Source organism: Microcebus murinus, chromosome 1 (genome assembly GCF_040939455.1).
Source record: "Microcebus murinus isolate Inina chromosome 1, M.murinus_Inina_mat1.0, whole genome shotgun sequence".
In the NCBI taxonomy this organism is placed as follows: domain Eukaryota; kingdom Metazoa; phylum Chordata; class Mammalia; order Primates; family Cheirogaleidae; genus Microcebus; species Microcebus murinus.
The window spans coordinates 154,077,303-154,091,471 of record NC_134104.1 but is presented as its reverse complement, the minus strand read 5'-3'; the positions used below and the strand labels follow the sequence as shown (position 1 = coordinate 154,091,471).

General features: G+C 52.9%; 1 protein-coding gene across 2 annotated transcripts in view; it reads left to right on the top strand.

The window, feature by feature from the left end:
• PFKFB4 (6-phosphofructo-2-kinase/fructose-2,6-biphosphatase 4) overlaps window positions 1-10,935 on the top strand; it is a 46,575-nt gene extending 35,640 nt beyond the window's left edge. For both annotated transcript variants that reach the window (XM_012771181.3, XM_012771180.3), the window contains exons 10-14: window positions 3,060-3,164; window positions 4,782-4,911; window positions 5,012-5,074; window positions 6,375-6,439; window positions 8,960-10,935. In XM_012771181.3, the coding sequence (XP_012626635.1) occupies window positions 3,060-3,164; window positions 4,782-4,911; window positions 5,012-5,074; window positions 6,375-6,439; window positions 8,960-9,019 (423 nt within the window). In that variant the 3' untranslated portion in view covers window positions 9,020-10,935. The remainder of the gene's footprint in view (window positions 1-3,059; window positions 3,165-4,781; window positions 4,912-5,011; window positions 5,075-6,374; window positions 6,440-8,959) is intronic.
• The last annotated feature ends 3,234 nt before the right edge of the window (window positions 10,936-14,169 follow it).

Genomic DNA, 14,169 nt, shown 5'->3' with positions numbered 1-14,169 from the left:
AGAATCCTCCCGTGGCTCTCCCTAGTGTCTGCTTGTTGCCGCAATCCTTGGTATTTCTTGTCTTGCAGAGGCGTCACTGTAGTCCTTGCCTCTGTCATCACGTGACCTTATTCTCCATGTGTGTCTGTGTCTCCATATGGCCTTCTTAAAAGAACACCAGGCCAGACATGGTGGCTCACACCTGTAATTCCAGCAGTGTGTGAGGCCGAGTAGGGAGGATCACTTGTGGCCAGGAGTTTGAGACCAGCCTGGGCAACAAAGCAAGACCCTATCTCTACAAAAAATAAAAACAATTGGCCAGGCATGGTGGCACGTATCTGTGGTCCTAGCTATTTATGAAGCTGAATGCTGAGGCAGGAGGATCGCTTGAGCTCAGGCGTTCAAGGCTGCTGTGAGCTATGATCATGTTACTGCACTCCAGCCTGGACAACAGAGGAGACCTTGTCTCTAAGGAGGGGGAAAAAACCCACCAGTAATTGGATTTAGGGCCCACCCTAGGACTTCAACATATCTTTTTGGTGGACACAATTCAACCCACAACAGGTAGTTTGTATCTTTATAGGAATTTTTCTATTTCATCTAAGTTATCTAATTTGTTGGTAGATAGTTGTTTATAGTATTTCCTTATACTCCTTTTCATTTCTGTAAGGTTGGTAGTAATGTTTCCTCTTTAATTCCTGATTTTAGGAGGGCAGGGTATGGATAAAATTTTTTTAAAATCCTGATTTTAATAATTTGAGCTGCCATCTTTTTCTTCTTCTTTTTTTTTTTTTTGTCAATCTAGCTAAAATAGGTTTGTAAAGTTGTTGATCTCAAAGAATCAAGCAACTTTTATTTCATTGCTTTCCTTTGTTGTTTTTCTCTTCTATTTTGGTAACTTCTGCCCTAATCTTTATTATTTCCTTACTTCTACTTGCTTTAGGTTTAATTTGTTCTTCTTTTTCCAATAGAAATTATTGATTTTGCTGGGCGCGGCGGCTCATGCCTGTAATCCTAGCACTCTGGGAGGCCGAGGCGGGCAGATCACTCAATGTCAGGAGTTTGAAACCAGCCTGAGCAAGAGCGAGACCCCGTCTCTACTATAAATAGAAAGAAATTAATTGACCAACTAATATAAATAGAAAAAATTAGCCAGGCATGGTGGCACATGCCTGTAGTCCCAGCTACTTGGGAGGCTGAGGCAGGAGGATTGCTTGAGCCCAGGAGTTTGAGGTTGCTGTGAGCTAGGCTGACGCCATGGCACTCACTCTAGCCTGGGCAACAGAGTGAGACTGTCTCAAAAAAAAAATTGGCCGGGCGCGGTGGCTCACGCCTGTAATCCTAGCTCTCTGGGAGGCCAAGGCGGGCGGATTGCTTCAGGTCAGGAGTTCAAAACTAGCCTGAGCAAGAGCGAGACCCCGTCTCTACTATAAATAGAAACAAATTAATTGGCCAACTAATATATATACAAAAAATTAGCCAGGCATGGTGGCGAATGCCCGTAGTCCCAGCTACTTGGGAGGCTGAGGCAGGAGGATTGCTTGAGCCAGGAGTTTGAGGTTGCTGTGAGCTAGGCTGACGCCACGGCACTCACTCTAGCCTGGGCAACAAAGTGAGACTCTGTCTCAAAAAAAAAAAAAAAAAAAACTGATTTGGGGTCTTTCTTCTTTTTTTTTTTTTGAGACAGAGTCTCACTTTTTGTTGCCCTGGCTAGAGTGAGTGCCGTGGCGTCAGCCTAGCTCACAGCAACCTCAAACTCCTGGGCTCAAGCGATCCTCCTGTCTCAGCCTCCCAAGTAGCTGGGACTACAGGCATGCACCACCATGCCCAGCTAATTTTTTGTATATATATTTTTAGTTGGTCAATTAATTTCTTTCTATTTTTAGTAGAGACGGGGTCTCGCTCAGGATGGTTTCAAACTCCCAACCTCGAGCAATCCGCCTGCCCCGGCCTCCCAGAGTGCTAGGATTACAGGCGTGAGCCACCGCACCCAGCCTCTTTCTTCTTTTTTGATACAGGCATTTATAGCTATACAGTTTCTTTTTTTTTTTTTTAATTTTTATTTATTTATTTATTTTTTCCATTTTCAGTTGGCCAATTAACTTTTTTTTTTAATTTTTAGTAGAGACGGGGTCTCGCTCTTGCTCAGGCTGGTCTCAAACTCCTGAGCTCAAATGATCCACCCGCCTCAGCCTCCCAGAGAACTAGGATTACAGGCGTGAGCCACCGCGCCCGGCCTACAGTTTCTTTTTTATTTTTCTTTTTTTAATTGACAACTTTGACTCCAAGATGTTGTAGGAAAATCCTAGAACAAAGGCAGAAACCAGCAGCTTTTTATCAAGGGCATTTCATTGCTTCTTCCTCTCCCTGGGTGTGTCCTCTCTGCTGGCTCTTGGCTTCAGCCTCAGAAGGACAGGCACTGGTCACTTCAGATATTCCTGGGCTCCTTGGCAGAGGAGTGAATAGGGGGAGGGTGTCACTCTTCACAGGGTCCCCAGGAAGTGGTTCATAATGCTGCTCATGAAGTGGTCTCAGTCGGGGTGGTCATGGCTAATGAAGAGATGGTGTGACTTACTCTGGACCTGTCAGGCCTCTGAAATGACACTTCAGTATTTTTCAATCAGTATTCTTCTTGGCTGTCTTTTCTTTTTCTTTCTGTCATTTTTAGATGACAATCTATGCTCTATGTGTGTGTGACAAGATGAAGTTTTGCTTCATAGTTTCCACAACAATCTATACTCACAAGTAGAATTTCCATAGCACAAAAAGACATACAAGAAAAGATATGTAATTAGCATTTCTGTTTATTTTTATGGCATAAACTGCAGGGATGGATGATGGAGGAGTAGACAAGCTTATCTGGGAGCTCTTTACAAACGAGGGGCCACCCCATGCTCAGTGTTCCTAGAGGGCCTGCTCTGCCCAGACAGTTTCCAAACTCCGGGCTGGGAGGGTCCCTTGGCCCAGGAATGCCCGGCAAACCTGGTCTCCTTTGCCAGATGCCCCCTCCCTGCCCTACCCCCCAGGGCTGGTCCTCCAGGCCTCCAATGGGAGCTGTGATGACTGCTGTATCTCCCTAGGGTGTCTGTGAGGAAATGACCTACGAGGAAATTCAGGATCATTATCCACTGGAGTTTGCCCTGCGGGACCAGGACAAGTACCGGTACCGGTACCCCAAGGGAGAGGTAGGTGGGATTTGGGGCTCCGTCCCAGACACTTGCTGTCTGCCTGGGAGTACCATCTGCCGCTGCGGCCTGCGGGGCTCTGCAGAGCCTGTGTGGGCAGCAGAGCGGTCTGCCTAGAGCCCGGCCAGCCTGGGTGTTTCTCCCCATCACCTCCCAGCTGTGTGGCCCGGGCCTCAGGCCCTCCCTTGAGTGGTGGGTGGACAACGCCCCACAGGGCAGGCATCCAGCCATGGGGCCATTGGTCTCTGCTGCTCATTTTTGTCTTCCCGCTTCCCAGGGGTGGGGAATTGGGACGGGCAAGGCCAAGGTGAGTGGGCCTGGTTCTGTGGATTAGACTTTCCTGGGAACCCTGTTGCTAGTTCACGGTGCCCTGGGATTCCCAGCCAGCTCCTTTCCCGGGAATTGTCAGTCCTTTGCAGGATGCTCAAGTGGCTGAGGAGTCGGGGACACCATGCTAGGCCTGAGGGTCATCTTAGCTCACTCACGCCCCTGCCCTGGGCCCTCACCCTTCTCTGGATGCTTCCCCTTGTCACAGGATGGTCCCATCCCATCCCTCCTATGCCTCCAGGCCCCGCCCCCAGCCCTGGTTCCAGACCCAGGGAGACCTCCACAGATGAGTTGTAGCTACACAGACACTAGGCCCGCAGGCCCGTATAATCCCCTGTCCTCGGGATGGTTCTGTTCTCGGTGACCTTCACCATTCCTCGCTCACGCTGTGAGGCAGAGTTCAGGTTTAGAACCAACAGATAACACTGAGGAGAAACAAAGCAGCTGGCTCCTCAAACTTGAGAATCCAGGGTAAAAATTGGCCAGAAAATTAAAGTTACCAAAAGAATTGATCTAGGATTTTCCCAGAACTGCAGGGGCCAGTGCGAATCAATGTGTTGGTATTGCTTCCTAATCAAAGTTTGGGCAAATTCAGTTACTACTGCTCAAGGCCATTTTTTTGAAGGACTCTTCATTGTGTACAAAAGGAGAAAACTACCCCCCCCCAGGCCCAGCCTCCTGGGGAAAGCTTCTACAGTTGCCTGCTGAGAGGTTGGCCAAGGACCCTCCAAGGTGTCCATTACCCCTGGGAAGGGGAGGGGGAGAAGGAGGGTGCAGGGCAGGCGGATTGCAGGATAGGTCACACTCCAGTAAGTACCTGGGCCTTGCTCCCTCCCTGGCAGCTCCTGCCAGTACGCTCTGTCTGCTATGGCTGAAAGGGGACAGACAGTGTCTTTCCCACCACAGGTGCCAGCACATGAGTTCCATAGCTGAGCGTTAGGTGCAGAGCCCCATGGTGGGCACGGATGGCCCCTGGGATGGAGCCTGAGGCCTAGTCCTGCTCGCTCAGTCCTACTAGGACCTGGCCCTGGGAATGGAGGGGCAGCCGCTTCCCCAAGCTGCTCACAGACCCACCCCCAGCTTCCTTCTCAAGCCAGACATGTCACTATCGCAGTCCTCTAGGGGCAGCTGCCCACCCCCGCGCCCTCAGGAGCCAGGCTGGAGGAGACCCAGCTTCAGCCATCCAGGATGGTGTGCAACGCCAGGAGTGGGAAGGCAGCCTGTTACCCAGGCTGTGTCCAGCCCTCCCTGGAGCCGGGCTGACGGACACCTCCCTGCTTGCCCTGGCAGTCCTATGAGGACCTGGTCCAGCGACTGGAGCCTGTCATCATGGAGCTGGAGAGGCAAGAGAACGTGCTAGTCGTCTGCCACCAGGCAGTGATGCGCTGCCTCCTGGCCTACTTCCTGGACAAGGCGGCAGGTGGGGCCTTGCCCTAGGGAGGTGGTGGAGGGGTGTGTGAGAGAGAGGGGGGACTGTCACCAGGCATCCACTGAGTGCCAGCACTCCCCTCTGTCCACAGAACAGCTGCCCTACCTCAAGTGCCCGCTGCACACTGTCCTGAAGCTGACCCCTGTGGCTTATGGTAAGGAAGCTTCCACACATTGACCTTGGGTTGCCACCACCTTGGATCTCTGCAGGGCTCCACGATTTTCTGTAAATTTCTTGAAAATCCCATTAGAAACCCATTCCTCCTCCCCCACCTGACTACTTTTCCCAATTTGCTTTTCTTTTTAAATTATTATTTCAAAATATTGCAGGGGCACAAATTTTTTTGTTACATGGATTGCTTTCGTTGTGCTTGAGTCAGGGTTATAAGTGTGGCCATTAGGTAGGTTTTTACCCATCCCCCATTCCCCCTCTCCACTGCTTGATTTCCACTGAGTTTTGCCCAATTTGCTTTTTTTGAGACAGAGTTTCACTCTGTTGCCCAGGCTAGAGTGCTGTGGCATCAGCCTAGCTCACAGCAACCTCAAACTCCTGGGCTCAAGCAATCCTCCTCCCTCAGCCTCCCGAGTAGCTGGGACTACAGGCATGTACCACTATGCCCGGCTAATTTTTTCTATATATTTTTAGTTGGCCAATGAATTTCTTTCTATTTTTAGTAGAGACGGGTCTCGCTCTTGCTCAGGCTGGTCTTGAACTCCTGACCTTGAGCGATCCTCCCACCTCGGCCTCCCAGAGTGCTAGGCCAATTTGCTTTTAAAGTTTATTGTAAAATAACAGTTCGTAGCCTCAGGAAACCTCCCCAGTGATCTGTCCTTAACCATCGCCCACCTTCATGAGGGGCTTTTCTACTGGTTTTTACAAAGCCCCACAGCCCACACAGCCTAGACCTTAAAACATTCTTGGCTCCGAGCAGTTTGAGTCCCACCCCTGCCCCTGGCTGTGCCAGCAGAGACCTCAGGCAACTTCCTACTCTCTTGGGTCTCAGCTCTCCCCTTTAATACAGGTGCTCTTAGGAGGATGACTGTGGAGCTCAGTGGCAGCTGGTGTCATTCCAATGTGTGATAATCCCTCGTCCCCAACCCCACTGGGCACCTGGCACAAGACTGACTGGGCCTTGCATGGCAGAGCTGGGGTTGGGTGGTTTTAGGGCCCTGAAGAATGTGAGAGTAAGTGACTCCATGTTGAACTTAGGCCTGTTGTACCCCGACTGCTCTTGGTCCCAGGGTTAGGTAGCTTGGGCCTTGGTGTGGCCCTGTCTGGGCGGTCACCCGAGGATAAACACTGGCAGGGCCCCTCATCCTTCCACTCTGTGCTCCCCGGAGCAGAGATGCCTGTTCCATTGCCCAGAACTCAGCCTCCTCCTGAGAGAGCTTCTGTCCTCTGGGGCTCTAGCTACCTTTCTGGAGGCGGATGGATTTGCGTCTTTCCTTTGGCAGGTTGTAAAGTGGAGTCCATTTTCCTGAACGTGGCAGCTGTGAACACGCACCGGGACAGGCCTCAGGTAGCACTGCTGGGGTGGCGGGTGTGCTCCTGGGGGTGTCCAGGCACCACATACCCAGGGCCAGGCCCAGCTGAGGCACCTGCCAGAGGGAGCTTCTGCCAAGGCTGTGCTGTGGTCAGGGAGGGCCTGGCGCTGGGGTGGCCCTGCCGTAGGCCTTCCCAAGACCAGCTGCCCTGGGGAAAGGGAAGTCCCTGGAGCTGGGCCACCAGGCTAGGAAGTACCTGGGTGAGGCCGTGATGGACTTCCCAGCAACCCCATGGAGGTCTGAGGCAAGGAGGGTGAGAAAGAGGCCCCAGGCGTTCAGAGGGCAGGTGGGGATGCCCCCCACCTCGCCCCCCCCCACCTCCAGCCCAGGCCTCATGAGTACCTCCTCCAACTCCAGCACCTTTAAAAATTAAAACAGTTATCGGCCGGGCGCGGTGGCTCATGCCTCTAATCCTAGCACTCTGGGAGGCTGAGGCGGGCGGATTGCTCGAGGTCAGGAGTCAAAACCAGCCTGAGCAAGAGCGAGACCCTGTCTGTACTATAAATAGAAAGAAATTAATTGGCCAACTAATATATATAGAAAAAATTAGCCAGGCATGGTGGCGCATGCCTGTAGTCCCAGCTACTTGGAAGGCTGAGGCAGCAGGATTACTTGAGCCCAGGAGTTTGAGGTTGCTGTGAGCTAGGCTGACGCCACGGCACTCACTCTAGCCCGGGCAACAAAATGAGACTCTGTCTCAAAAAAGAAGAAAAATCAAAACATTAAGTTAAAATTTAAATTATTTTTTAAATATTATAATATTATATAATATAATGATATTATAATATTTAAATTATCATTTAATTAAAAATTAAAATCATCACGCTTTGTCAGGGAAAGCGCAGTGCCAATGCTGAGGGGGTCAGCACAGGGCAAGGACCTTCCTCTAGAAGAGCAGCTCGCCACCCCTGTTCCCCAAGTGCCTTGTCTAAGGTGGAAGCTCCTCAAGGTGTTGCCCAGAGCCACTCTCAGTGCCTGCATGAGATCCCTCCACACTGCTGGTTACCTCTCCCCGAGGCCAAGGGCAGGCCCTACCCTTCTGGGACCCCTAGTCCCAGTTCCTGGAATGCACTGTGCCGAGAAGGCTCCTGGGCCTCATCCATTCCTATTGCTGTCCACGATGGGGCCTGCTTGGGCCCTGGGGCCCTGCTGAGGGTGCAGGCCTTGGGCTGGACCAGGACATCTGGCCCAGGCTGCCGGGTGCCCATGCTCACCTGCAGCCCCTTGGCCTTAAGCCCCACAGGGAGAGATGTGTGGACCTGTCCTATTCCTTCCCAGGGCTGCTGCCCCAGCCGGGACCAGTCACCGTGCAGGCTTCGTTCCCCTGTGCTCTGAGCATCTGTGTGTGTCTTCGCCAAGTCTGGCCCAGGCCTAGTCTGGCACCCACAGGTCACAGGGGAGGACACGTCCTAACAGGCATCCTTTGTGCTGAGGAAAGTCCAGGTCACACTGGACCCCAGCACTGACAGGGGGATGGTGAGAGAGGCCCCTGGGCCTGGCAGCCTTCGGGGGCTGACCCCACCAGCCCACAGCCATGGCGTGGCTGACAGTCACTCTTCTTGCCTCTGGGTGGGTGCTGCTCAGAGAAAATATTCTATTGGCCACAGTTTCCTGGCTGGTTCCCTTTCAGGTGGACAAAATCCCAGAGTCTCCTGGCCTATGCTGAGGGCAGGCTGTGGTGGGAAAGGGGGCCCTCAGGAAGCCTGGCCCGCAGTGAGAATTGCACCTGCTCCCACGATTCCAGTGGCTAGTCCATGAGCCCAGGGTGTGGGCCATGGGGGCCACGTCTCCCTCCCTGCAGATCTGAGCATGTCATGTCACATAAGGCTACAGTCCCAGTCTTCAGTGACCCCTGCAGGTGATGGTTCCGAGGCCCAAAGCCTAGAGGATTGGCCACCAGGATCAGGGGTCACATGGGACAGCCTCATAGAGCTGAAGGAAGTCTCAAGCCCCCTATTCCTCAGGCACGAGGCACCTGGGCTCTGTAGCTGAGTGGGGGCCAGCTGTGGACTTCAGGGGCTCCCGGGGGCCCTGTGCTCTAGTCCCAAGGGAACAGACTAGGCTGCAGATTAGGAGATGTCCACAAGCTTCTGGGGCTGTATCTGACACCATCTGAGGCACCCCCAGATGCTGAACCCCTTCCTTGCCCCACTGAAGATGAAAGCCCCAAGCCAGGGTTCCTCCCTAGTTGACCCAGCCCTGAGAGAGGAGATGGGGATGGCCTTGCTCTGGGTATGGCCTGACCTGCCTGCAGTGGAGCAGGCAACGGGTGGCACCCTCCACGCCTGGCATTGTTCTGTTGTCTGTCTGCCCACTGTGGCACGAAGCTCTTGACCCTACGTTCTTAGAGACGGCTGGGGTCTAGAGTCAGGGGTCTAGTCCTGCTGAGGTGAGAACTTGAGCCCCGATGGGCCAAGCGATCAGAAAAGCTGACAGCAGGTGTCCCTTCTATTCCTGCCACAAGGTGAATGTTCTCTGTTTGTGTTGTTGTACAGAATGTAGACATCTCAAGACCTCCGGAGGAAGCCCTTGTCACAGTCCCTGCTCACCAGTGACCGTTGCATTCGCCGTGACCCCTGGGCAGGCACTGATCACTGTAGACAAGGTTTTTCCAGGCCTCCTGGTCTGTGTGATAGTCACCATGCAGGAACATTCTTGAAGCCATGTGTGGCTGGTGGTGCTCAGAATCTGCCCCAGCCCACCTCTTTGTTGACCGTGACAAGGTCATACGTGGTTCCTGACCTGCTGATAAGGCTCACTCGGCCAGACTGCGCCCGCACGGGCTGGTGAGAGCTTGCCCGGCACCGCGTCCTTCTGTTGCAGCTCTTAGGCGTTCCCTCTCACCGGTCGCTTGGCTTTGTGAAGTGTGAAACTCTAAAATGTGAAACAGAAAGTGCTTGCTGTTCCTGCTGTGGACCTGCTGTCTGGGGAGGATCTGGCGACCCCCTGCAGGACCTCTACTGTCCTCTCTGGGCCACTTCATGAGCCAGAGGTCAGCCTTTCCCAACAGGGACAAAGAGCGGCAGCCAAGGCAGCTGCCTCCTGGGCAGCCACTGGCCAGGCTGTGTACCCATGTGACTGTATCTGTGGACACTCGCGAAAGCAGCGTGCTTCAGCATGTTGTGATGCACAGAAACGTGCAGAAGGGAGAGTTTGTGGTCGCCCCTCCCCAACTGGGAAACTCGGGGGAGCTGGTGGCTACGGTACGCCTTCCGGGCTGCTCTCACACGAAGCCACCTAAAGACAGGACAGCTGTGCGAGTGACCTTCCTGTCGCACACACCGAAGTGCTCAAGGGAGAGGCTGCCATCGCCTTGCCCCTTCCCTGCTGTGCACACTGGCAGCTGGGGAGGAGGTGGCCTCTCACCTGCTGCTGCCCGTGTCCATGCAGGAGTGTACACTGGTGGCAGAGACACGCATTTGCCATAAATGATTCGGATAAACTCGTTGTGATCCTATAAAATCTGTTCCTGTGTTTGTTGGCCTCTACCTGTGGGCCTGGGGAAGGGAGAAGACAACCGGAGGCAGCCCCTGGGCAAGGGGGCATTTCCCAGCCACTTCACAGCTTTGATGCATGTGCATGCGGAGCTGGTGAAAATGGCCTCGTGAAGTCGCATCTGTCATGCCCTAAGTTCTGGGGGAGTCTAGGGAGTGGGTTCCGGCTACATTTTATAGCTGGCAAAGACACTGGCCGGCAAGTAGTGGGGCCGGGTCAGAAAGAGTCTGGACTTCTAGTTTGGTGCTCTGTTACCCACAGTGGACTTTGGTGAAGCCACAGCCCTGGATCCTAAGCCCACTTTGTACCCAGAGCCTTCCTGGCCTGTGCCTGGCAGAGCAGCCCCCTGTTCTACCCCTCTAGGGCTTTGCATCCTGCAGGCTCCATCTGCCCCTGAGAGAGATCAGCATCTCTGGCCCCAGCTGGTGGTTTCTCAGGTGGAGAGATGTCAGGTGGAATTGGGATACGATCCTCCTTCTGGACCTGTGTCCTGTTGGAGCCCCAAGCCCTTAGACTCAGGGCCAGAGGACCGTACCACTGCCTTTGGGACACGGGGACCGCAGCCTTTGCTTCTGTCTGCTGGAGTTTTGGTAACTTTTGTCACCTGGACATGCTTATTTGTTAGCCATGGTGGGTCCCTTTGGGCATGTATGTCTGGATGTCACCTGAGGCGAGACCACCAAGGCCTTCTCACTCTGTGCAAAGGGGAGTCAGGAGCTGCTGGACTGGATGCATTACAGGGACTGGGGACAGGGCAGGGGGGATCTGGGGGTTAGGGCGGGGGTAGGGTGGTCTCTGCATGGCAGCAGCATGCCCGGTTGGCTGCCAGGTCTCCGCCGTGCTGGCTGACGACGTGCCGTGTTGCACATGCTCTCCTGCTCTCCTTGAACTGGATGGTATTGGATCTCAGCCACACCTAACACTGTGTCCAGCATTCTTTGCAATAAAAAACAATACCTTAAGGTTGTATCCTGTAGCCACTTCTCTATTTGTGAGGTATTCTTTCTGGCCGACTCTGTAGGCGCCCCGCCTGTGGTCTTTCCTGTCTGCGTTGGACTCAGCCCCCACCCCCATGCTTACCCCTCACTGAAGAAGAATTGTTTGCCTAGAGCAGCGGTCCCCAACCTTTTTGGCACCAGGGACCAGTTTCATGGAGGACAGTTTTTCCATAGACCGGAACGGGGTGGAGTGGGGTGTTGCGGGTGGAGGGAGGGAGGGTGGTGCAGGGCTCAGGGGGTGATGGGCCAGTACTGAGCCTCGCCCTGGGGGTTGGGGGCCGCAGGCCTAGAGTGAGCCTGGCCTGGCATATGTGGGCAGGGCAAGGGCCCGAAGTTTCTCTGGGCTGACCTGGGGTCCTGGGCTCTTGTCCCTAAGCAAGAGGCAGGTGGTTGTGTATGAGGGTGTGGATCTGGAGTGGAGCACTGTTAAGGGAAGGATTCTGAGGTCCCCAGAAATGGGGATCCCAAATGTTGGCATCCTTGGGAAGGGTTTTCAGAGGCTGGGTGGAGGATGGAGGGGCTGCATGTTGGCTAGTTCTCTGGTATTTTCTTTGTCACATGCATCTTGGGTGGGGAAGGTGGGAGCAAGAGGCAGGGTTTTCCCTTTCCCCTGCCTCAGAATGACACTGGCCTGTCCATACTTCCTGCCCTGGGGCTGGCTGTGGAGGGCAGGCAGGTTGCAGGGTGCTCCGCCATGGCCAAGATGGGGCTAGGCGTGGCTGGCTGCCACCTGTGCCTCTCCCAGCGTGTCAGCGCAGAGGATGCTGTGGCTGGGCTGCCTCTGGGGGTGGGGGATGGCCACCAGCTATGGCTCTGCCTCATCCAGCAGTGTCTTCCAAGGGTCAGAGGGAGGGGCAGCTCTGTGGAGTTAGGGGGCCGTCAGCCACAGCTGTCCTCCCGGTGGGAAGCTCGGGGCCAGCTCAGGGGTGCTCGCTCCATCTCTGGACGCTGAGTTCCTGGTGTGCGCACCTGGCCTCCTTTGAGGTTTCTCAGCATTTGTTGAAGAAGGGTTTGAAGGTTTTTGGCAGGAAAGCAACAACAGAAGGAATAAAATATAACACTGTCAGAATTTTTCTTCAGGTCCAAGGTTCTACCACAACCTAGAAAGAGCAATTATATTATTATCATGTTGAGGAGTTTTGTAGCATTTTGGGTTACTGGGAAACAACATCTGGCCGGGTGCGGTGGTTCATGCCTGTAAGCACTCTGGGAGGCTGAGGTGGGTGGATTGTTTGAGGTCAGGAGTTCGAAACCAGCCTGAGCAAGAGTGAGACCCTGTTTCTACTATAAATAGAAAGAAATTAATTGGTCAACTAATATATATAGAAAAAATTAGCTGAGCACGGTGGCGCATTCCTGTAGTCCCAGCTACTGGGGAGGCTGAGGCAGCAGGATCGCTTGAGCCCAGGAGTTTGAGGTTGCTGTGAGCTAGGCTGACGCCACGGCACTCACTCTAGCCTGGGCAACAAAGCAAGACTCTGTCTCAAAAAAAAAAAAAAAAAAGAAAAAGAAAAAGAAAAAAAGGGAAACAATAGTCATCAGATAGAGTCAGAGGATATTTGGATAGAATGGAATATTATTGCAAAGATATAGGTTTCAGCAATATTTGATTTTTATATATCATCTGTATCGGGCAGTGTTTGGTTTAGACCAATCATTATTAATCCCCTGGGGTGTGGTGGCTCACGCCTATAATCCTGACACTCTGGGAGGCCAAGGTGGGAGGATCCTTTGAGGTTAGGAGTTCAAGACCAGCTTGAGCCCTGAGCAAGAATGAGACTCCATCTCTATTAAAAATAAAAAAATTAGCTGGGCGTGGTGGCATGAGCCTGTAGTCCCAGCTACTCCAGAGGCTGAGGCAAGAGGATCTCTTGAGCCCAGCAGTCTGAGGTTGCTGTGAGCTAGGCTGATGCCACGGCACTCTGACGCAGGCAACAGACTTGCTCTGTCACCTGGGCTACTGGGCTAGAGTGCTGTGGCGTCAGCCTAGCTCACAGCACCCTCTGACTGCTGGGCTCAAGCAATTCTCCTGCCTCAGCCTCCAGAGTAGCTGGGACTACAAATGTGTGTCACCACTCTCGGCTAATTTTTATATTTTTAGTAGAGATGGGGTCTCTCTCTTGTTCAGGTTGGTCTCAAACTCCTGAGCTCAAACCATCTTTCCACCTCGGCCTCACTGAATGATATGATTATAGGTGTGAGCCACCATGGCTGGCCTGAGCACATTGTCTTTTAAATTTTATTTTTATTAAGATTATTTTTTGAGACAGGGTCTTACTTTGTCACCCAGGCTGGAGTGTAGGGTCGCAATCATTAAGAGCTTACTGCAGACTTGAATTCCTGGGCTCAAGTGATCCTCCCAGCTCAGCCTCCTGAGTAGGTGAGAGTACAGATATATGCCACCATACACAGCTAATTTTTAAAAATTTTTGGTAGAGACAAAGTCTTGCTATATTAATCAGGCTGGTCTAGAACTCCTGGCCTCAAATAATTCTCCTGCCTTGGCCTCCCAAAGTGCTGGGATTACAGGTGTGAGCCACTGCACCTGGCCAGTTGTTTAAACAAAAGTATTTTATTAAAATTGAAAAATGGCTTTGTGGTAGACCAGAAATAGTGACTGCCACGCCTGGTTGGTGGCCACAGGTCCCTTTGGGGAGGTTGTGAGGAAGGTGACGGTATGGACCTGTGCTGCTTTCACAGGGCCCTCCTTAAAGTGTGCTCACCCACTTCCTCCAGGGGCCCCTGGATTTGTGAAATGATTTTATCTGGAAAACTGGTGCAGGGTCCTCTGTTACAGCCAGGTCTGTTGGTTGGACCTCATGTTCTTTTGGAATATAAGCAGGACTCCAGTGCCTCCCCATCTGTTTTGGTTCTCAGGGCCTAGTGAGTAGGTCACCCAGGGTCCTTGTATCTGTACTGAAATCAAGGAGCCATTTCATGTCTAGCATCTACCTGTCAGAATCCCTAACCCATGGAGAACAGTGACTATGGGGCATACTATGGGTTGAATTGTGCAGCCCCCAATAATGCCTCCTCATGTGACCTTATTTGGAAATAAGGTCATTGCAGAGGCAGTAAGCTGAGGTCAGACTGGCGTGGGCATGCCAGTCCAGCAAGCCCTAGCTCCTTCAGAGGGAACGTGGCTCTGCCAACCCCTTGATTTCAGACTGCTGGCCCCTGGAACTGTGAGACAATAAATTTCTGTTGTTTCA